The 24,465-nt window shown below is 38.7% G+C and overlaps 1 protein-coding gene across 1 annotated transcript; it reads right to left on the bottom strand.

The window, feature by feature from the left end:
• Window positions 1-1,336: 1,336 nt before the first annotated feature.
• On the bottom strand, window positions 1,337-24,399 carry mrpl23 (mitochondrial ribosomal protein L23). Its single transcript, XM_016236177.1, has 5 exons — window positions 24,282-24,399; window positions 23,183-23,305; window positions 18,926-19,008; window positions 13,750-13,823; window positions 1,337-2,034 (listed from the first exon to the last, which is right to left on the bottom strand). The coding sequence occupies exons 1-5, from the start codon at window positions 24,296-24,298 to the stop codon at window positions 1,870-1,872; spliced, it is 462 nt and encodes a 153-aa protein (XP_016091663.1). The 5' UTR covers window positions 24,299-24,399; the 3' UTR covers window positions 1,337-1,869.
• Window positions 24,400-24,465: the final 66 nt, after the last annotated feature.

Raw genomic sequence — 24,465 nt, 5'->3', positions numbered from 1 at the left:
TGTGAAGTGAAAAATTTGGCTTAAAATTGGCCTGTTTGCGCAATTTTAAGGAGGAAGAAAAACTGCATTATCAAACTGATGAATTCATTGAGGGATTATGCATGTCTGTACAACATTTTGTGGATTTAACAGCTACGTAATATCATTAGTAGTATCATTTTCTAATGTGCAATTTAGGGTTAGGGTTAAAATGGGTTATGGATATCTGAACAAGTGAGTTGCTAACATCAGTGACAATCTGATCTAGGCACGAGTGGAATGATGGAAGTCAACCTCATGGTACAGCTAGTGATGGGAGTATGCAGAGTTTCAATTACGTCATCTTCTATCTTAAGACAATGATGTCATGTCAGATCCAAGCATGGCGTAAAAAATAGCATCATGCCCACTTTTCTTACAAGAGCCTGAATGAGAGGCAAAGAGAGTCTGTTAAATATTCAACCCTCTTCCATTAGCTTTCCACGGAGAAACAGCGAACACGGCTCACACGGTCAATTTCGTAAGACATTAAAGAACGGAGAAGGTTAGAAAGGAGATGAGAGAAGAGAACGTGTGCATCAGATGGATGGCGCATCTAGTTTTCAATAATGACACATCTTCCATAATCCCTCAGTTCTGTATTTTTTCCCCTTGCCTCCTAAATTCTGAGGTCACATTTAGTTTTCATCACCAGTAGGGGAGCATCATTTTAAAACAAAGCAATAATCCTGGAACGCAACCATATTACTCCTATTACTGCTGGTCTGAGATCAAGGATCCAAGGCTTCCCAAATCCAGAACTTTATGGTCAATATCAGTGTGTTGGGAACATTAAGTTAACAAATCAGGAAATCTGTGCCAGCTGTGTGTGTAAAGCTCAGTTAAATACATTGTGTTTCAAGGTTTTATAAGGTTTGGGCAAGAGGAGGGGAGTTGATTGGGTTGTTGCGGGGAGGGATGCTGGGATGAAGGAGGCCAGCCTTGGCAACCACAGTAAGACTTCCCGAATATAACGTAGGCTCTCCTCATTCATTCAAGCAATGAAGATACTGGACAAAAATCCAGGGTTCTTTCTTTGTTTCCTTACAAGGCATTTTTTTTGTCTTAAATCAAATTGCTTAATTGTAATGCGGGGGGTACTTGAGTACAAGCACAAAACAGTGAACAAATGTTATCAATACTGACATTCTCCCTGGCGAACACCAGGTTGGCTGGGTGAGGTAAGCCTCTCTGGTATGAAGATTATCCAACACATCTGTGGGGAATAGCTAACTCTAGAGCCAACAAAGTTGAAGAAAACACAAAAACAAGTCATGCTGTACTGTTTTATTGGAATTGAAGTATGTGGTAATTAAAAAAAAAAAAAGCTTTCAGGAACAACAAGAGTATGATTTCACGTGAAAACTGGAGAGACACTTCATTAGATTGACAATTTACCGCAAGCATTTCATGAACTATCTTGAAGATCCGCAAGGGGAAAAGGAAAACATTTTGGAGGAACTTTAAAGAAAAGCAAACATGTATGCTCAAGAACTTTCCAAGGAAGACTTGTTTAAATTTCTGAGACCTGTGGGAGGAGAACATAACCTGAAAGACTTTCACGACATGGCAGAAGCTTAGGAGGGATCATATGCTGTGTAGACATACCGTGTACACATACAGACTTTGAAAGAACACAAGATTCTATTGGAGTAATGGATTTCCAAGCCTTCTCTCAGGCAATCTGTCTTTCCATCGAGTCAGATCAGATCACTGCAAACGGCCCTCTATGGACACTGGTCAGATCACTGTAAATGACTCTTCCTGCACAAATACATAATCTACAATACACCACATTCTTCATTCAGCTGTTGCCTCTCTGAAGTCATTCTTCATTCAACACTTGTCTATCTAGAGGCCAAACCATTCAGTAACTCCTCCTCTTCTGAGATCAGGTTTCTGCCTCTGACGCTCGTCCTCCATGAACTTCTCCTGCATCTCCTCAACAGAGCCCTCCTCGTGCTTCCTATCCTTCTCAGGAAAGATATCTGGGAACTGGAAGGTTTGCTGCTGAGCCTGTAAGAAAAGCAGGAATTGTTCAAAGTTTAAACAATGATTGTCTGTCTGTCTGTCTGTCTGTCTGTCTGTCATGAACATTGTCATCCTTGTGTTGTTCCAAACTTGTGACTTAGTTTATGTGGAACAGCAGTTTTGAAGAATGCTTTATGCTTCCTATTAAAAGTAGTAAATATCAACACTTGTAAAATCTTTAAGGCTTAATGTTACTGACAGGAATTGTTAATCCATTTCACTTCACTGGACAGCACAGAGTGCCCTTTTCCAGAGCTCATGCTCTCCAACACTGCCTCTGAAAAGCTCCAGAAATAAATAGATCATCACATCTCAGGTCACATCCCTGGTCCTTCTAAAACAATGTCATTTTTTTGAGAGACAGGAAGGGAGAATAGGCCTTGTGCATGATGACAGAGAGACAATGTGCTAGTGCTCCTAGTCTGTCTACATACCAGAGACCATCAATATTGTTGCAAAGATAAAACAAGGTGTGGCAACAGCAGGAGGAAACAGGGATTGCAGTGAGTTAACAGCTAATGAAAAGCAGTGCCTTTCTGAAACAAATGCTTCTACTGGGATGATGTATTATTTTGGCCCTCTTTTTTGCAACAAATACAGTAACTTTTAAGTGAGCAAAATTACCAAAGAATAGTGGAATAAAAAAAAGAAAAAGTGAAAGTGACGTGAGGCCAAGTATGGTGACCCATACTCGGAATTAGTTCTCTGCATTTAACCCATCCAAAGTGCACACACACAGCAGTGAACCCACACACACGGTGAACACACACCCGGAGCAGTGGGCAGACATTTTTTTTGCTGCGGCGCCCGGGGAGCAGTTGGGGGTTCGGTGCCTTGCTCAATGGCACCTCAGTTGTGGTATTGAAGGTGGGAGAGAGCACTGTACATTCACTCCTCCCACCTACAATCCCTGCCGATACGAGACTCGAACCCACAACCTACAAGTCCGACTCTCTAACCATTAGGCCACAACTTCCCCAAAAAGGAAGTAAAAAAGGAGGGGGGGGGAAACAAGTGAAACACTTCAAATCAATGGCTCGGCAGTGGCGCTCCAACCCTACCATCTAGGAATGCGAAAGCCCACACTATAAACACAGAGTCCAGCCAAATGAAAGTACAAGAACCAAACCGATTAAAAACAGTACCTTAGTAACGGAGTACTAAAATGAATGCCAAAAAATGTCTGTTCCTTCACCTGTAGTAAACTCTCCTTGGGAAAAAAACAAAACAAAAAAACCCTATGACTAAAGACCGGCAGGGGGACCCGTTCGCATGACAATCCAAGAGTGGAGTAGAAAAGTTTGGACATTCTAGCCCTGACAGAGAGGGGGCTGATTAACAAAAACAAGTCACCACATGAGTATCCACCAAAACATTAATGTACCATAAACAACTTTTTGTTATGGAGCCAGATCAGCCTCAAAAATAATACATTTACATGTCAAAATTCATAAATGCACAGCACAATTTACATTTACAAAATCCAATTTGTAAATTCAAAACACAATTCATAAATACACAAAAGCATAAATATTTCCCCAAATGCTCACAAATGCATCTTACCTAAATAAATGTAAAATGTTTACACAAATATGTATATAACAAGTTCTTGAATTAATTTCCATTACACATTTATGAATGATGTGACATGTATTTATGGATCGTTGAATCTGCATTGACAAATCGTCACACATGCGTGGACTGTTCTGAATTTGTGTGCAGTATTTTTTGAGACCTTCCTGCCAGGTTAAGATTCATAAATATCTTTTTTTGGAGGATGTTCCGGTCAGTCAATCGCGGTGAGCTTTTAATCCACCAATCAAAATGCTCCTTACTAAACAAACTCAAGCAGCTCAACGCTACGCGTGTACTGTGCATTGTTCCATGATCGGGTGCCTTGATGTAAAGACATTTTAATGGGTACTCTTTTTTTCCACTTAGTAACAACAATTATGTAATGTGTTCTGTTGTTGTTAGTAGTAGTATCAGGTTCGCAGTAACTTTTGATCAGGTATTAAAAACAGCTACCACCACCTAAGGAAGATTTCGAAGTTACACACACAGCGGAGAGATTTCAGCATGGAGAATGAAAACCAACGAGTGAGTAAAGTAATTTTTTATCTGATGGCATTTTCTTATGATTATAGCTGGCCACGATGCCAACTTTAGAACCCACTGACTACAAATTTTGTCAGTTTTATTGATTGTTTATCGCCCATTCATCCTGCGATTATCCATCCTACAAACACCAGTTATAATATAAGAAAGCTGGCATGGACTAACAACTTTGTAACACTGCCAACTGCACACTTAATTAACTAAAACAACCTTTAAGCATAAGAAAATGCAGTCAGATAAAAAAAACACTTTACTCACTCGTTGAGTCTGGTTTTCATCCTCCATGCTGAAATCTCTCCACTGTGTGTGTTCAAAATCTCCCTTAGGTGGTGGTAGTTGTTTTTAATGCATGATCAAAAGTTACTGCGAACCTGATACTACTACTAACAACAACAACAACAACAGAACACATTACATCATTATTGTTATTAAATGAAATATCTGGACATTTAACACTTATTTAATAACATTACAGATTGATCTGAATGTGCAACTTTGGTGTATAAGAAAGCAGGCTAACCGGGTAGCTGTATTTTGTGTGAACGATATAAATCATAATGTGATTTTGTAGAAATTGTTATCAGATGCTAAATAAAAAGAGTACCCATTCAAATGTCTTTACATCAAGGACCCGATCATGGAACAATGCACAGTACACGTGCAGCATTGAGCTTCTGGAGTCTGTTCAGTAAGGAGCATTTTGATTGGTGGATTAAAAGCTCACGGCAATTGGCTGAACGCAAGATCCACCAAAAAAAAATATTCATGAATCTTAACCCGTCAGGAAGGTATCAAAAATACTGCACACAAAATCAAAGCAGTCCATGCATGTGTGACAATTTGCAAATGCAGATTCAATGGTCCATAAATACATGTAACATCATTCATAAATGTGTGATGGAAATTAATTCAAGAACTTGATTTACACATATTTGTGTAAACATTTTAAATTTATTTAGGTAAGATGCATTTGTGTGAGCATTTGGGGAAATATTTATGCTTTTACTTGTGTATCTATGAATTGTTTTTTGAATTTATGAATCATATTTTATAAATGTAAATTGTGCTGTGCATTTATGAATTTTGTTTTGTAAATGTATTTTTTTAGGCTTATCTGGCTCCATATTTTGCTGGCTAGCACTAATGTTTATACATAATGTGTACAAACTCTTGTCTCAGGCTATGGCAAACACTTTTGCAGTTTGATTTAACAGAACAGTATTATTATTATTACTATTTTTTTTTTATTTAAACAGCACTGCATATTAATTTTTATTATGCAGTAGAAGAAGTCGTGGGGGGGAAAGGAAGACTAAAGCATGGAACAAAAATGTTGTTGTTGGGTTCAACCCAACATCTGTTCCTGTTATACTAACCAATGTTCCCCCACCCCTCTATAATTCAGGCCCTGAACTTACACCCTAAACTGTACATTCGGTGGCTTTACATCAGGGATAGACGTGCATTATGAGCCCCTGTGTGCAAGAGAAGTTTCTAATTATATTAGGAATTAATGGATGAAAAAACAGTAGTGTCAAAAACATGTAAATGGAAAGAGCAGGAAACCATGCATTATGGTTTCATTTAAATGTACTAATAAATATTTTGAACAATGGTTTGTATAGACAGGTGTGTTATTGCTTCTGGGCTCAAGATATTTCATAAAGTGGGCACAGCCTTACATTACTGGAGGAACTTGAGTCATATAGTGGGTATAGAAAATAAAATTACCCCACTTTAAAAATGACCATGTTTTGTTGCTTTGCAGCCTGAAATGAAGAAAAAATTTTTTATCCAGCTGTATTTACTCTGCAACTTATAAAATCAGAATCACCGAGTTGGAAAAAGGATCAGCCCCATTTTGTTAAATCACCTTTTGCTTTAATTACAGCCTTTAGTCTGTTGGGATATGTCTCTGTTTCTACTAACTTTGCACATCTAGACTTTGCGATATTTGCCCACTCTTCTTTGCAGAACTGCTCAAGTTCAGTTCAATTTGATGGTGACCGTTTGTGGACTGCAGTCATCAAGTCATTCCACAGATTTTCAGTGGGGTTTAAGTCTGGGCTCCGACTAGGCCATGCAAGGACATTCACCTTTTTCTCCTTTAACCACTTTGTGCTCAGTTTTGCTGTGTGCTTTTGGTCACTGTCATTTTGGAAGGTAAACCTTCTTCCCATTGACAACTTTTTAGCAGAGGGCAGCAGATTTTCCTCAAGAATTTGACGGTATTTTGCCCCATCCATTTTCCTTCTATCCTGACAAGTGCTCCAGTCCCTGCTGCAGAGAAACACCCCATAACAGGATATTACCACCTCCATGCTTTACTGTAGGAATGCTGTGAGCTGTATTGTATCTCCTCAATTTGATTGTGACCTTTTTTGAACTGCATTCATCAAGTCATTCCACAGATTTTCAGTGGGGTTTAAGTCTGGGCTCCGACTAGGCCATGCAAGGACATTCACCTTTTTCTCCTTTAACCACTTTGTGCTCAGTTTTGCTGTGTGCTTTTGGTCACTGTCATTTTGGAAGGTAAACCTTCTTCCCATTGACAACTTTTTAGCAGAGGGCAGCAGATTTTCCTCAAGAATTTGACGGTATTTTGCCCCATCCATTTTCCTTCTATCCTGACAAGTGCTCCAGTCCCTGCTGCAGAGAAACACCCCATAACAGGATATTACCACCTCCATGCTTTACTGTAGGAATGCTGTGAGCTGTATTGTATCTCCGCCAGACATATCATTTGCTGTTGAGGCCAAATAATTCAATTTTAGCATTTTGGCAAAGCTCAGTCATGACTGCATGTGGCCTTTCTTGAGGAGTGGCTTTTTTCTTGCAGCCCTCCCATACAAGCCACATTTGTGGAGAATTTGTGATATTGTTGTCACATGCACACAATGACCACTCTTTGTCATAAATTCCTGCAGCTGCTTCAGAGTTGCTGTAGGCCTCTTGGTCACCTCTCTGACCAGTTTCCTCCTGGCCTTTTCATTCAGTTTGGAGCGATGTCCTGATCCAGGGAGGGTCTCTGTGTTTTACCAAATACCTTCCACTTCTTAATAATAGACTTCAATGTGCTTCTAGACATTGATAAAGCCTTTGAAATGTTATGTATCCATCTCCTGACTTGTGCCTGTCCACAACTTTATCCCGGAGATCATTTGCCAGTGCGTTGCAACCCATAGTTGATTGTTTGCTTCAGTTGCGCTACCAAGGACTGAAATGCTCCAGGAAAACTACTTTCATGCTGAGCTGATCAAAATGACCACAGCTGATCACATCTGAAAGTCAAATGGCTTTGTGTGATTAGCTACAACTGATTGAGTTTACAAGTCATTTTTAGGAGGGGGGGGGGTGATCCTTTTTCCAACTCAGTGATTCTGTTTTTTTCTGACATGTTGGTGTTATAGCTTTCACTTGAATGTTGTAAGTTGCACTGAGTAAATACAGCTGGATAAAACAAAAACTGTGTCCGTCTTCATTTCAGGCTGCAAAGCAACAAAATACGATTATTTTAAAGGGGGTGATTCATTTCTATACCCACTGTATCTAGCAACTAAAATATAAACAATATCATATAAACTTGGGGGTGGGCTTGGGCCTGTAAGCAACCACCTAGTAATGCCCAGCAATTAGCAACTATCAAGCAATATCCAAGCAATCATCCTGTCATCTTGACATTAGGAACCACTCAGGACACCTATTAGGAAATATCTGGAAGGCTGTCATAATTTGTCAGCCAGAATTGTGCTGGAAAATTTTATACGGCAAGAACCACTCGGAATGTAAAATGTTTTTATAAAAAAAATAAAATAAAAAAAAAAGCAGACCAAAGGTTAACAGGGGAGTGTTCAGAAAACCTCTTTAAAAACAGCAATTCCATTTGGTGACGCTAGTGTCACAGAAATTATAGACTTTACCTTTTATCTGTTTAGTCTGATTCATTTAGCAATTACTAGCCCACCATTAAAGGCACAATATGTAATTTTCGCCACTGGAGGGTGCGTATTCAAAATAAACAGAGACAAAGGCGTAGTTTGATGACGCCATGACTGAGTGTGGAATCATGGGAGTTGTCGTCTTCATCCCCACAGCCGATGCAATCCGACGAGACTCGGGCAGAAATTGTGTTCATGGATGAGCTAATGATTTATTAACGTAGTAGAATGAAGGGGATAATGAAAGTACACAAGTCAGCAAAATATATAACACTGTTCTAGTGGTTTTTGGATATTTTAATAAAATCTTAAATATTGTGCCTTTAAAGATTCTTAGAGTTAGTATCAACGAATAGAGTCTGCAGTCACCACAAATCAGTAACCGCCCTAATTCTAGCACTTCTTGGTGAACTCTAGTGACTCACATCCCACAATCACTTTTACGATCAGTCAAATGGGAACAAGCTGGCATGACTTGGGCCAGTCTTAAAGGATTAGCAGTAGATGGGGTTTCCGTACATAAAGCACCACCCTCTCCTCTTTAGTCGCTGCCTTATCTCCCCTGTTTGCACTATGACGATGATGGCTGAACTATTAGACAGAAGGAGAAGCTCCAATTTACATGCAACCTTTTTAAATTGTGTTAAATGCTCTTTATATTCCCATAGATGAGGGGAAAGATAATTAACAAGTTATCTTCAGAAAAAAAAATGCAAGTACCAGAAGAAAACAGAATGAACTGGCTTGGGATTATCAATTAAAAGGTTGTAATATTTAAATGCACTAGCAAAATCCTCCTGTGGGAGTGGGATCAAGACCTGGGGGTATGCCGGTATCTCCTTCTTGGCCAATCACTATGACAATTTTTATTTATTTTGCACCAAGGAGTTAAAGCCAAACAAAATGTATAAATCTCAAACATTCTTTGTATGTGACTGCATTTTCAGGATGTTTAATTGATGAGGAAATGTTTGTGTAATGTTGGAAGTCTATTAACAAGTTCATTACCAGACAGGAGAGCAGGAAATGCTTGTAAACAGCTCCCTCTGCCAGTCTCACTGGGTGGGCCACACTGTTATTTCCTCTAAATCCACAGTCTTAGCTGACAACCGATACTAACTAAGCACAGATATTTGGCTGCCCTAAGATACCTCATATCTCTTGGTCTTGACACATACCATACCAAAAATTGAGCCTGAATCGAGCCAAAAGTCACAACGATGGTGGGATAGTGGGGACAGGCTCCTGATAAAGAGATGATTTGTAGCTTTAATGGTTCTTGCAAATCAAAGTGGTAATTCAGGGCTGTTCTATGGATAGACAGAAATTCCAAAGCTAGTCTCAGTAGCGAAGACCCAGGTTGGGACAAACAAATGGAAAACTCCCCGACTTGACCACAAGGAAGGAGTCGGATGTTCTCAATGTGCGCATGACCTCTACTCCATCTCAATAAACTTTCAAATATGTGACCATTAAACCACAGTGACCAACAAAATGCTATGTGGATGGGTTCGTTTATGTAAAAGTATGATTGTGTTTAAATGGAATGCAGCCTATGTACAATCCAAAAATGTGTAAAAACAATATAGACAATGGGACTATTTGGGACTATTGTAGCATTTCATATTTTGGGACTATTGTAGAATTTCATATTTGATCTCAAGAAACAACAAAAATCATGGGTTTTGATTCCCAGGGAACCCGTGAACTGAGGGAAAAAAAAAAAGTTTACTTTGAATGCAAGTCGCTTTGGATGAAACCCTCTGCCAAATTTGTAAATAACAAAAGTGCGTGAAAAAGTTGACTCGTGATAGAATGACAGCAATTCATTGTCTCGGAAACCAAAGACAATTACTACTACTGGTATGGAATGGGACGAATGAGGCAAGTTTATTGCACTAAGAGCACTGGTCAGTCTTTGTGTCCGAATTTGTTGCACCCTCTGTGAAAAACATCACAGACCAACAGTGCTAATGCAAAGTGTTTCAGAGAGTACGAAGGATTTGGCACATCTGAGGTCTATCTGGGCCCATGCCAGTCTGTCTGTCTGCTCTGCTTCACTCTGACGCCTTGACTGCCTCCCAGCAGATGACCAGCGTTTGTGCATAAACACTTCCTTCAGGCATGGGTATAGTGGCCCAGCTGTCAAAACCTGACTGGCCACAGCAGTAGAGAACATGATTCATGCAATGCGTTCCCCATGCCAAGACAGAGCTGCCCTGCCAAACATGTGTGGGGGTCCAGAGCCTTTGTTCCCAAAACCACTCTAATGAATCCTCAATGCCAGGGAAAAGTGTGTGGATGGAAAAATTAAACAAAACATATTATATTTCCTCAATGAGGACAGCCATAAGCCAGACGTTTTTGTACCCATTACTGTAAAACAGAAGCAGGTTTCCACTGCAACTGGGGAACTGTTTCTCATATACACTGGCGTAGACAATCGGCTGGCACACAGTCTGGCTTGTTAAATCATTACGGTCAAGCCAAGCAGTCTGTCTAAAGTAAGGGGTGGCAAAGTCTCCATTCAGAGCAGTATCAGCCCTCATGTCATTTTAAGCCACAGAGTCACTCGTTCCATGTTTGCAGTGATGACAGTTTTGACCAGTCGACTTGTTCAGACTTGCCCAAGTCCTGGCTATTTTTTGGTTCCCCAGGATTTTGGACCCTGTCATCAGCAATCAAAGATAACCCCTACTTTCGTATGTAGGGTCCTGAACCTCTCCCTCAATCTCCGGTGTACAAAACACACAAAAGAAAAGAGAGGGGTAAAGGAATAGTAAGAGACAGAAGCAGGAAAACTGAGGAGGTGGTACCATAACTAACAGGAAAAGCATTACTAGTATCGGAGTAATTTATTTTGAAATTAATAAAAAAAAAAAGCTGGGTGGTGCCTAGACATTGAGAGACTGATAAAAACAGTAATGAGGTGGAAAAAGGTCAGGTACAACAGTGTTTCATGACAATGGGTGTTTGAAGTAATACTAATTGAGAGTGACTTGAGGGAAATGCAAGAAATACACAGAACACGGCTCATAAAGGACGTGGATTGGAGTTGGAGGCAGGGCTTCAATATCATCTTCTTTGCTTGCATCTGCTGGCACTCACAGAGGCTGTCTCGTAGTGGACATACACTGGGGAGCTGAGTGTGTGTGTGTGCTTGCTTCAAACAGGATGCCAGAGATCCCGCTGGCCTTTCCATTATTCATGCTGAGCTTCTTTCATTCGAACACAGCCTTACAAAAGTCCATGAGGTGGATGAAATACTGTACATTTGCAATTAAAAATTGTAGTTAAATAAATAATTCTGCCTAAAAATGCCCCCCACATGCACAACTAAGTCTGATAAATGGTGTCAATGTTTTGTACCTTTTCCACCATTGAAAAAAAGCCATCAAACATCTTATATTTTCTATTCTACGATGACAAATTTACATTGCACCTTTTAATCTACAATGACAAATGTATAAATAATACCCTTTCATTCGAACACAGCCTTACAAAAGTCCATGAGGTGGATGAAATACTGTACATTTGCAATTAAAAATTGTAGTTAAATAAATAATTCTGCCTAAAAATGCCCCCCACATGCACAACTAAGTCTGATAAATGGTGTCAATGTTTTGTACCTTTTCCACCATTGAAAAAAAGCCATCAAACATCTTATATTTTCTATTCTACGATGACAAATTTATATTGCACCTTTTAATCTACAATGACAAATGTATAAATAATACCTTTTAACATTACAGATCAGTGAAATTCAGTGTAGGGGTAAGTGATTCTGATAGAGTGGGTCAATACAATAAAATGAGAAATGTGCATTACGCCAACCAGCCCGGGAAACTACAGACGCGACATCAGCAAACAGAACCTTTATACCAGGACTGAATAGGTCACAGCCTTGCAAAGGGAAGCAGAGGATATCATTGCATTTAACTAGAGTGTTACATGCAAAGCGGTCGTAAGTAAAGCCTTAATATTGTCTCAAGATTTTATGTTGCTTAAGATTTCCCTGACCCCTGTCTGGACCTCCCGGTTCTGGCACGGCTCCATGGTGCCCTCGCTCACCTCGCTTCATGTGTCGACTCCATCTGTAACCCCCTCCTCCTCCTTGATTAACTCTCTCTCCTCCCGCACTCCTCCCCACCGTGGGGAGGTCTGATGAGAGAGTGGCCATCAAGGAACCGTACTAACAGACGGCTTTTTCAACAAGCCTGGAGTTTGTAAAATCTGGGGGGTTCGGAGTCGTAGAGAGCGTTCCTCACCGTATTGCCTCTGGAATATTAGCTGATATAGTGCGTTGGGGGGGAAGGGCTGGCGGGGGGAACTGTTGAGGGTATCCAACCACAGAACACTCTCCCACATGTGGTGTCAATTAGGAACAATCTTGTTTTTACCCACCACTGAAAAGAAAGGAGGGCTTTTCTTGGGCAGTGTTTTTTTGCAGACCTGCTGGAGGAGAAGAAAGAAGCCGGAAATGTGGTTTCATATCAGTGTTTTTCGCCGCGGTCTGAGATTTTTTAGCTTGCATGTTATTCACACATAAATAAGCATAACTTTTTGAAAGATTGAGCAACAAGGAAGTAGTTCTCTCCTGAAATGTTCAAGAAAATATGGCACTGCATCTGAAAGAAGACAAATGTTAGGAACAGGATGCAGTAATTCTCTAGATACAAGTCCCTAACTGGGTTTATGAGAAGGTTCAATTGATGGCACAAAGCCACACAGGACGTCATTCAACTCTTGTCAAGAGGAAGTTCACCTTTAAATATTAATTTGTGTTTTGCTTGTGTATCCCATTACAAGCTCCTCTGTTTTGATAACTTTAATTATTTATCCCTGCCTTGATTGATGGCTGAAAAAAAAGAGCAAACAATCTAATGCTTCGCTTGAAAACTAAAAACCGTAAAGAAACAAAAGCAGCTTTCCCAAATGAATCAAAGGAGATCAGATTAAGTTATTTTCACACCGGCATACTTCAAACACGGTCCATATCAACAGCCCAGGGCTCAGCCCAAAAGCAGGTGTGAACCCAGCAGTGGATCACGACCAACGCTAACGTTCTGATGCCCCAAGAAACAACTCTCCCATCCACCCATGATAATAACCATAGCTCTCTGAAAACTTTGTACTATAATTCCTGCACAAAGTCTGGCATGTAACCAAAGACGACCTCTTGCCTTCTTGGCCAAAGCCAGAACCCAAACTGCCACCTTTCTCAGGAGGGCAGGGGCGAATACGTGGGAGAGACAGAAACTAAACAAGCAGTGCTGGGACTCGGAGTCAAACACAATAAGGTGAGGGTTTCGCATCAAAGAGTATACCTGTGCCTCAGGGTTTTTCAAGGGAACATAAGCCGTGATGGGCCCTCAAGAAGAAACAAAAATGAGGGGCTCAAACGTCCAAGCATCCAATTTCTCAAGGGGGTCTTGTTTTGTTTAATAACTTCAACTAACAAAATGCATCTGACACAACCACCCATAATCAAAGTATTGAAAGGTTATTTTATAGATGATGCCCTTCACTTTGAATTGTCCTGTATTAATGATGGGGGCACATTCTGAAATTCAAGATGGCCAGAAGAGACCAGAAGTACAGACGGGGACTTTAACAATACATGTCGCAACAAGATAACACTCACCAGTTGAACGTATGCCACTTTGTAATCTGGCCTCTTCACTCGCTGGTTTAAGTGGTTTCGTTTCTTGTTTGTACCTTGGTAGGAGCAAAAAAAAGGTGGTCAGGTATATTTAGTTAAAAGATTATTGCAATAATAATTAACAATTGCTCACCCAATTCTCAATACCATTATGCATAATAATACAAAACTTATTTAGAATTTTATTTAGAAATGATGTTTTTAGTAAACTTTTTTCAATTATGTTTGGTGGAACTAGAGGAGGCACATTGCAGATATGCAGTTAAAGGGTTAGTTCACCCAAAAATGAAAATTCTGTCATTAATTACTCACCCTCATGTCGTTCCAAACCCGTAAGACCTTCGTTCATCTTCGGAACACAAATTAAGATATTGTTGATGAAATGAGAGAGCTCTCAGACCCTGCATAGATGGCAACGCAACTGTAATGTTCCCAGGTCTGAAGTTGAGCCACTGATGTCACATGGACAGTTTTACCGATGTCTTGCTACGTTTCTGGACCTGGGAACATTACAGCTGCGTTGCCGTCTATGCAGGGTCTGAGAGCTCTTACATTTCATCAACAATATCTTAATTTGTGTTCCGAAGATGAACGAAGGTCTTACGGGTTTGGAACGACATGAGGGTGAGTAATTAATGACAGAATTTTCATTTTGGGGTGAACTAACTCTTTAATGAAAACGACTTGTTTTTATTTTGTCTAAAGAAATTTTAATAAAACATACTGCTACAAAGTAAATACTATTAACGTGTTTGTTCAACAACTAATAACTCAACCAGCAATATCTGATCAGTGCGGACTAGTAAGAGTTCAGGGGATATAAAAAGAACCACTCTAACAACCACTACTATATAACTGTGTTGCAGCTGAGTATATTTACATTGACAAAATTACACCTTCAAAGAAGATTATGTTTTGCAGAACAGCTCAGATATTCAATATGTCTTTTGGGGTAACAGGGGGCTGGGTTTATCTGTTAAGAAGCCCATGTCTTCAGTCCTGTTAACTGTGGAATGCATGTTAACCTTTTCCCAGCTGGCCATGATGTAACTGCACAAAGCCTGCTGGATAATATTCACAAGAACCCAGAGAAAGGAGTCAAGAAGTACATGTGAACCAAGTCACGAAATAAAAAAATAAAAATAAAATAAAAATAAAAGACAGTACAAGAAGAATATAAAAGACTAAATCATTAAAAACATATGACAGGACACAGTCTGTGAACAACAGTATGCTGTTTTTTACATAAAAATGTCTTTACAGCATGACATTTGGTTAGTTCAGTCTGAAAGGTACTTCGTAGAGTTTAAAGGTATAATTCATCATGCAGCTCTTTTTCATTCAACAAGTTCATAGTGACCACGTCTACTAAGCTCCAAAAAATACACCAAAATGCAATTTAACTGTGGTCCATATAACGTGTGTGCTACATTTCAGGTCTTCTGAAGCCATACAATATAGGCCAAAATATCAATGTTGTATACAGTCAAAACTGTATTATACAATAATACAGTCAATGTTGGAGCTTAATAGTTGTACTAGCACAAGCAACTGTTACAAAAAAAAAGACTTTTCTTTAGATTTCACTTCCACAGAAGAAAGTTCTGCAATAATATAAGGTTTGAAATGATATGAGAGTGATATAGTAATGTCAAGATTTTGTGGCGAAATCTCTCCTTAAAACCTGCTCAACTGAAACGTTTCAGTGACAGTTTGTGTGATGAGTTTTCTTATACAGGATTGCCAGTCTTCCTTTACTAGTACAAGGAAACCCTATAAACACAAACACTCCCTCCATTTAGGGTCAACTGAACGGTCAACCCGCAAAACAGGTGAGAAGCGCTTTTGTTCATGTATGCGAACCCTGTATCCATTCCCGTACTCCCACCCAACATTATATAGTATAAATAAATATTCAATGAAGCTCTCTTTTGAAGTTGTGTGTTGGCTGGTTACTATTATGTTACAAATCCCAGGACTGAGGGGTAGTTATAGAAACCCCTTCCAAAATACTCGGTAGGAAAAATAATAGACGCCTTGAGCCTGGGGGTTCCACCCGCCCCCCCTTTTCTCCACATCCTTTAAACCATCAGCGGCATGGAGCCCATGACGCAGAGCGGGACACCTTCTCTGTCGTGGTCTATGTTACGCATTTTTTTCAGCTTTTACGTTATGGCTATAAAAATGGCCACTTTGCTTATTTGTCCTCTCCAGCGTTGGCATGGAAACGGCATGGAAAAAATCCCAGTGGCGTAAACCCAACTGGCAGCTCTTAAAAGTGGTCCCCTCAGCGTTAACCAGATGGTAAAGCCTGTAATAATACTAGCATTATTTACTTAGCTTCAAGCATTATTGTTTATGTTATATTAACATAACCTTTATGCTTTAAAGGAATAGTTACATTTTTTTAAATGATGTCATTTAGTCACCCTTATGTCGTCCCAAACCCATATGGCTTACTTTCTTATGTGGAAAACTAGATATTTTGAAAAACTGCACGCAAATCTTTTCCATACCATGGCAGCTCAAAGTGACTACAGCAGTTAAGCTCAAAAGAAAAAGAAATCCTTAAAAGCCTCATTAAAAGCGATCGATACAACTTAAGCACTATATTCAATGTTTTCTGAAGTCATATGATATTTCAGAGGAACCTAAACTCCACTGAAAATCTTTCCCAAAGTAAGCTGTTAACTTAAGAACTGCAAATCACTGAGACACTGAGTTCAGAACTCAGATTTGTGAATTAACTGTTTGTCCGGTCTGCCAACCAGATTAATTCACTGAAAAGAAAGTTCAAAACATGTACGATCTTATAGGGTTTATGCCTAATAAATCTATGTGTAATGACATGTAAAATGACTTTTTTTAAATCATGAAATGTCTTGAACTATTTGAACAGATGATAGTGACAAAGTCGCATTGAAACTGAAGTAGCGACAGATCTTTTTTACTGTATTGTGATGTACATTCGAATGAAACGGATTATAAAAGAAAAATAAATGAAGGGCAGGGACGGGATGGGTTTCTATCCGTTTGTTGTTGACTGGATGGAGGCAGATCTGAATGCAAGCTTGTCACCTATAGAGTGCAACAGTCAGGTTCCAGAAGTCAAAATGGCATTAATTTTCTTCACAGGAAAATAGTTTTTTAACGATAACTTACAAACCTTTAAAAACATGCATACTGTGAGCTTAAAATATATTGTTTCTATATATACAATCTACATACAATATATATCATTCTCAATGGTTCATGGGATTGTAGTTATTTTCCCTCATTAAAACAATTAAGTACACAGTCTTGTACCTTTTTGTCTGATTTTCATAAGTTAAGTTTTTGTTTTAAAACAAAGTTTTTACTATTGTGACTGACCTTGTAGCTGGTTGGCTTGATTCATGTCTTACAGAGCTTTAACAAAGAGCTTTAACTTTTTTAACTTTAAAGTTTAAAAAAAATGAATTGGGGAAAAAAAAAAACTTCCAAAATCAGTGCTGCTGGAAAAGGGGGCGGGCACTAATGCACTCTATTGTTAGAAAGGGTTAGAGTTTATGCTGACAAAATGATTGGAGATATCGGGCATACGTTGCCAGTGACGTTTCACAGGTAGAGGATTTTGACATTTTGAATAAAAAGAATTAAAGGGTCTAAATAAGCAAATAAATAAATAAAACAAAACAAATGGAAGGATGAATAGGGTGAATCTTCTTCTAATTCTCACACAAAGCCTTAATGTTGCTTTGGCATCTGACATTGTATGAAAAACAGCTGCGTGGAAACAAAAAAAAAATCTCCTTTTGTGTTCCACAGAAAAACAACAGCCTACAGGTTTGGAATGGCATGATGGTAAATAACTAAATGACGAAAGTTTCAGGTTTGGGTGAACTACTTCTTTAACAATGACTGTAAAGAAAAAGAAACACGGTTGAGTAACACTTTTGGCAAACTTTGAGAAGAAATAAACAGGGCAGGGCATCCTAGGACAACTGGCGATTGGAACGCTACAGCCATGGATGGAGAGATAAGCAGCTGTGAGTGGAGTCACGCAAACCACTCCTTCTTTAAACTTCCCTCCCTTAGTGTCTCCCACTTCATCCAAATTCTGAAAACACAGTTCCCCGAATTAGCCATATGTTTATACATCTAATCCAAGCTCCCGCTCGACTGTCAAGTATCTCCAAAACATCTTGTCAGTATTGATCATTCTCACTGACTAACATACATATTACCCCTATCTCCCCCCCCCCCCCAATAAGTGAAAAACAAGTGATAAACACAGAACATTGCTGAGATGTTGTATAAGGGCTTCATACAGACCCATCACTTCTGCCGCCAGTTGAGTTTGGCTTGCGTTGCTAGGCGAGTAGACAAAGACAAAAAAAAAAAACTGAGTGAGCAGAGGTGCAAAATTGTGAGGGGGTGCTCACAGGACATGCTCTCGCATTCAAAAACAGCTGGCCGGAACGTACTGGAATGGACCAGAATGAGGTGAGGTCTTGACACTGTTTGTTTTTTTAATCATCAATAATCAAAAGACATGAGACTTGATGCAATTGGAAGTTTAACACCGTAATATGTATTTTCAAAATAAAGCTGTGCAGTTTAAAATACTGGTAATACCAAACAGAAAAGCAAGTATAATTTCATAAAATATTGCAAAAAAACCTCCCACTTTATTAAACAGATACAAAATCATAATCACCCCAAAATCATTGTTTTATAGTGGCACAGGTAGACAGTTTTACACCACGTTTCCCCCAAAGCATTTTTTCCCAAGGCTAGCATATTTTTATATTGTTTTTTTTATTGTTTACTTTTTGTTCAGCTAATCAATCACAGTGGAGGAGGGGCGGGACTAATACCACACTGCGCAACCTTCACACCCTGCTTGTACTACGACCGAACAACAATTGAGAAGTTAATATTGCTTGTCTCCTGGCATTCATGTCTTTACCAGTTGGAATAAGTAAGATGGCTTACTTATAATTGTTTACATATAAATGGGATAAAATATACTTTACATTTTTGTCTTGTAAAAACAAACAAACAAAAAAAATTGTTTAATAAAAACATACTGTGAAAATCAGCTTTAAATACTCTTCACTTACAAGATTAAATTAATCACTCCAGATCAAATATAATGACAGAAAGATTTACTCACAGTATTGGATCCTTGTGCGTACAGCTGCGACAGGAACGCTGTAGATCTTCTCTAGATAATTTCTGACATCAAACTTGGTCATTCTTGAAGAAAATTGAAACGGATAGAGGTTCAGAGTTGCCATGGAGTAAGAGAACAAAATATGAGAATCTATGGTGTATTGAAGTAAGACCTTAAGATTCATGTCATATGGAAGCATTTAATACAGAGATTTCCAACGTTTTTTTGGTTCTCCATCTTTTTAAGTTCCAAAATTCTTGTGACCCCACATAACAAAATTAAAGATGAACGCTTTAGGATCTCACAGGTGGCAAATTATGTTCATCTGCATCTCTGGAGACCCCAATGCTGAAAACCCAAATTTATTTTGGAAACATTGTTTTTCGAGGACTGAAATTACATAAAATGCATTTTGTGACATGCTTTCTTGAACAAATAAATGAAAATTGTATCATTATGTTTTCAGTCACAGAAAAGCCAACGAGAACCATTCAGAAAACATGACGCTGGAGCTAACGGGAACAACATAATGAACTGATTTGAAAAACAAGGATGTTTGTCCACAAGTCAGTCCATGTAATTTTTTTTTTCTTTTATAAAGGAGAGGGTTTCCAAGAAACCCAACAAACAGATGCTCCTTCGGAAAGAGTATTGTACGCACATCTTTCCGAGACAGCACCAGCGTGTGATGCCCAGATTTCAATGAAGTGGACTGGAGATTTTGCCACGTAATTTATGTGAGAGAGGAGATGCGTACAAGCGCGCGTTTGTCTGTGTGAAAGTGAGAGAGAGTGAGGCGATTCCTAGAGAGCAGAGCACTCGATCTACAGTGAGAGGAATAGTTAGCAGACCTAAGTGCTTTCTGAGACCTAAGTGCTTTCTGGAGAAGAGATGAGATCTTTTGAGATCTTTTTCAGTTCCGGCCCCCTGGTGACCTCGACAGCTATGCCAACAGGAAAAACCTTTGCTTCCCCATCCATGTCTAGCACTGTATAGGGCTGGAGCATCTGATGTTAATGTATGAGTTAAATGACAAGATTGAATTTTGTATCAATCTCTTTTTTTAGGAGGACTGGGACCTGATGCGGAGTGGTATCGACACCACATGAGCGGCACAGCTCATTGTGCCAGGAAAATGCATTTAAACCACTAGGCCACATCTCTAAGAGTTCATCTAGTAAGGCAGAAAAACCATCACATTAAACCTTGGTGCTCAGATGAGAAATGCAGGGTCGAATTTGGCCTGCAACATATTCCAATCCTATTTTCTTTCTTTCGGTGATAATTTCATGACATTTTTCACTTCATCTATCAAAGACAAAATAGTGAAGCAAATATAAAAGGGTTTGCGAACCTTCTAGGGGTTTGTCAGTTGAACATAATTGATTAAATCATAACATTGTATAATTAAAATTAAAAATGTAAAACGTAATTAAAATTTAAATCAATTTTAAAACAATCAAAATAAATACTAAAATATTTTATATTTTGTTGTGTAAAAAAGTTTGTTAAATTATTGAAATATTAAGCTATAATAGTAAACATTTTAGGTCAGAGGGGCAAACCAAACTAACTGGGCTTGACCCCACAAGAGCACATTTCTGACACTTTATCTTGGAAGGCAGAAAAACAACACTGTTAAAGTTTCAAGCTACTCTTTAATATGGGAAATCCAGGTTTGAGTTTATCCTACAACATATTCCTATAGTATTTTCTTTTTCCCCCATGATAATGTTGTATCGTTTTCCTCTTCATAAAGCATCGTATAAAGCATGGTTCCCCAAACTGGGGTTCATAAACCCCTGTGGGTTAATGAGGGAACTGCAGGGGGTAGGTAAGTTGATGAAAATGTAATAATTAAGTCATAATATTGTTTTTGTTTCTAAATTGTTTATTTACTTTCACTATAAAATAAATCACTTACTAAAAATTTTATATTAAATATTTTGTTAAATCGTGTAAATAAATGTAGTTTAACTTGAAATATCAAGTTAAAATTGAAAATGTTTTAGGTTCGGCTGACAAAAAAAAGTTTGGGAATCCCAGATATAAAGACAAAACAGTGGCAAGTTTTTATAAAAGTTCAAATTTTAATAATCACTTAATTTATACTGTACATTTTTTTTATCTGTTTGGATGACTATTCTCAGTTGCACTCCATAGAATCAATTAAATGAAGCACTGGGCAACACATTCATGACCTTCAGCAGATGTAAACAGTGCCTTGCACCTGTGTGGCTTATCTTTTGTAAGCGCTGACGTCTCATAAAGATAGAGACCTCCTTTTTGTTCAACCCCAAACTGGGGTTCATAAACCCCTGTGGGTTAATGAGGGAACTGAATTATAATTCATAATATTGTTTTTGTTTCTAAATTGTTTATTTACTTTCACTATAAAATAAATCACTTACTAAAAAATTTATATTAAATATTTTGTTAAATCGTGTAAATAAATGTAGTTTAACTTGAAATATCAAGTTAAAATTTAAAATGTTTTAGGTTCGGCTGACAAAAAAAAGTTTGGGAATCCCAGATATAAAGACAAAACAGTGGCAAGCCATTTAATTGCAATTTTAATAATCGAATAAATAATTTAATAATTTTTTTTATCTGTTTGGACGACTATTCTCAGTTGCACTCCATAGAATCAATTAAATTAAGCACTGGGCAACACATTCATGACCTTCAGCAGATGTAAACAGTGCCTTGCACCTGTGTGGCTTATCTTTTGTAAGCGCTGACGTCTCATAAAGATAGAGACCTCCTTGTTGTTCAGTCCTCTCTACTGCGAGTTTGAGCTGCGCCCCACCCTTCACACATAAACAGTCCACGCTCATCTCTAAACATGTGAATTCACTCCGCCCATTTCAAAGGCTTTCCAAGTAGGTGACTCAGAGGTAGAGGGACAAAACACTCCAAATTTTGAGGAAATCCAAAAAAGGGGGATCTTTTGTTAGCCGGTGACCTCTAGGTTACATTCACACCACTGGGACTATAAAGGAGGCGAGAGAGTGGACAAATAGCTTTAATGAACTAAGAAAAGATCATTCAAATGAAATCATTCAAAAGAAAAAGTAAATAAAAAGATGAAAGATCAAATGTTGATGATAGATCAAATACTTAAAAGGCTCATAGGATGATAAATAAACGAGGTTAAACAAATTCTGCGAGTAAAAACACTTTGTAAAGAGGCCCTCTTTCACAAAAACAAGTGCTTTGAAATTCTTTGGCTCTGATAATCACTATGCAAACCAGTTTGGTTTCAAGTAAAACAACTCCTTGCCAAAGTGGAGGGTATCTTTGAAAAGTAGAAAGTGAAGAGGGGGGATGTCTTTAATGTTTTAATGATACCTCTGTTGCCTTGTCTACTTTCATACTGTTTGCGATGGGACTGTGTCAAACGCAGCTCTGGAGGAGACAAAACAGTTCTTGATGTCCAATGAGGCGGCAGTGGTTCCAAAACAAAAAAAAAACTTTTCCTTTGCTTGCACAGGCACGTAATGCTTAGATTCAGGTGACAAGGATGCCTGGTGCAGATTAAGGCACTTAAGATCACAAAACAGTCTGTAAACACAAAGGAGTAAAAGCAGGTAAAAAAAAAAGAGCTTCCTCTGAGCACTTGCGCAAGTGATAACATATAGCCCGATTACAAACGTGTGCGGTTTGGAACACATACTGGCGGAATAATAACTGAGGAACAAGGCCCCACCGTCACTGCTTTAGATGTACGCCCTGAGGTTCTCCAGAAAACAAAGCAGACTTTGTCCTCTTTTCTTGTGTGGACTCCGATTAGACCCATTATTAACAGTCTGACTGCCTGTTTCGTATTACACCGCAGCAATGCAATAATTACGGCTGTATTTTTAGTGACGTTTAACAAACGTCATCAATAAAGGAACGAGATGTCGGATTTTAAGTCGGTGAAAGAGCTGTAAACAAATCTGAGGGAGGTAGGGAGCACCGAGGCATCATCGGCCATGCAACCGTGCATGGAAACGTCATCCCAGGTTTTGCTACAAAATGCTGTGTTGCATCTAACCAGTCTGCAATTATAGTTAAGCATCACTTAAGTTGCTTTAATTCTTTGTGATCATCATGCGCAATAAGATTCCAACACTGCAATTTACAGTGACAAGATGAAATAGATTTGTGGGATTTGTCTGCCACCTAGTGGAAAATAATGTAACTACATCATTTGTAAAATTTTAACATTTGACACAATTGGTATCATCGATGAAAATGACATGAAACACTTACTCCATAGGAATGCGAAACTGTACTGTATCAGGTGGCTGTTCTTTGCCAGGTCTGACCAGGGTCAGGTTGAAGGTGGGCCGGAATATTCTCAGCTGTGGGTTACCGAGCTGGTATAAAGGATATCTGAGCAAATAGAAGAGAAATGACATAAAATTACATTAAATGAATTTTTGGAGGATGACTTGCATTTCATGACTTCAGGAGTCCTGCATTTCACACACACACACACACATACATACATACATACACACATACACACACACACACACACACACACACACACACACACACACACACACACACACACACACACACACATATATATATATATATATAATTTCCAGTTGTCTCTAATGAAATGCTACAATTCCTTACTAAAATGTGGAAGAACTATGGTACAGTTTTGTTCATGCCATATTCATTTATCAAGATTTTTACATCGTACTCAAATACTTCAAAGAACATCACTTTACTATCATGTGTAAAAACAACATGTCTTTACTATAGTATTACCCAGTTTCTGTGTTCAAAATACATGTAGCATTACCATCCCTGCTGAACAAATTCAGCTGACACCAGCCTAAACTGGTTGGCTGGTTTTAGCTGGTCTTCCAGCCTGGTCAAGCAGGCTGCTTTGTGAGGGGATTTGACCACTTCTAGTCAGGCTGACCAACCAGCTGAACACCAGGTTGACCATCTTATACCAGCTAAGGCTGGTTTTAAAGCAGGGGCATTGGTACCAGTAAACAAGAACGATGGTATTATTCTCCTACTATGTCGAAAATAGCATGATAATACCCTGGTATCATGTCCAAAAAACAACAACAACAAAAAACATGGTATTTGTAAGCATAGCATTACCAGGGTACCATATCCAAAACATGATGTTACCATGGTACATGCCTCAAAACATGGTAACACATTGGCACTTTTTGAAGGAGTACTAACTTTACAAGTATAATTACACACTGTAAACCTACACAGGTACACATTTTCGGAAGGACAAACCAGCAGCAATAATGTAATCTTTACTGTTTTTTTTTTTATATGCATAAACAACACATCGGCTCATATTTACATATAACACGAAAACACTCACATTATCCGTTTCGCCATGTCCTGTTCAGTTCTGGAATTCTACAATCACACGTGCTGTTTTGATTTTATTTTCATGTGCTCAAGGTCCTCGAGTACTGACAGCCATGAAACCTGCTCAAATAATGTTCAAAATAAAAGTCCTGATTTCCACACTTTTGTTGTTTATACAGTAGATTGGACAGTGC

This window comes from Sinocyclocheilus grahami, unplaced genomic scaffold, assembly GCF_001515645.1.
Source record: "Sinocyclocheilus grahami isolate Dianchi unplaced genomic scaffold, SAMN03320097.WGS_v1.1 scaffold483.1, whole genome shotgun sequence".
Classification (NCBI taxonomy): Eukaryota; Metazoa; Chordata; class Actinopteri; order Cypriniformes; family Cyprinidae; genus Sinocyclocheilus; species Sinocyclocheilus grahami.
This window is presented reverse-complemented; position numbering and strand designations above follow the sequence as displayed.

Excerpts from the sequence above, each read along its gene's own strand:
- mrpl23 (XM_016236177.1), bottom strand. Across the intron at positions 19,009-23,182 it reads CAGTTTCGCATTCCTATGGA|AATGACCAAGTTTGATGTCA; the intron begins GTAAGTGTTTCA and ends ATTTTCTTCAAG. Across the intron at positions 2,035-13,749 it reads AAGTGGCATACGTTCAACTG|GCTCAGCAGCAAACCTTCCA; the intron begins GTGAGTGTTATC and ends CTTTTCTTACAG.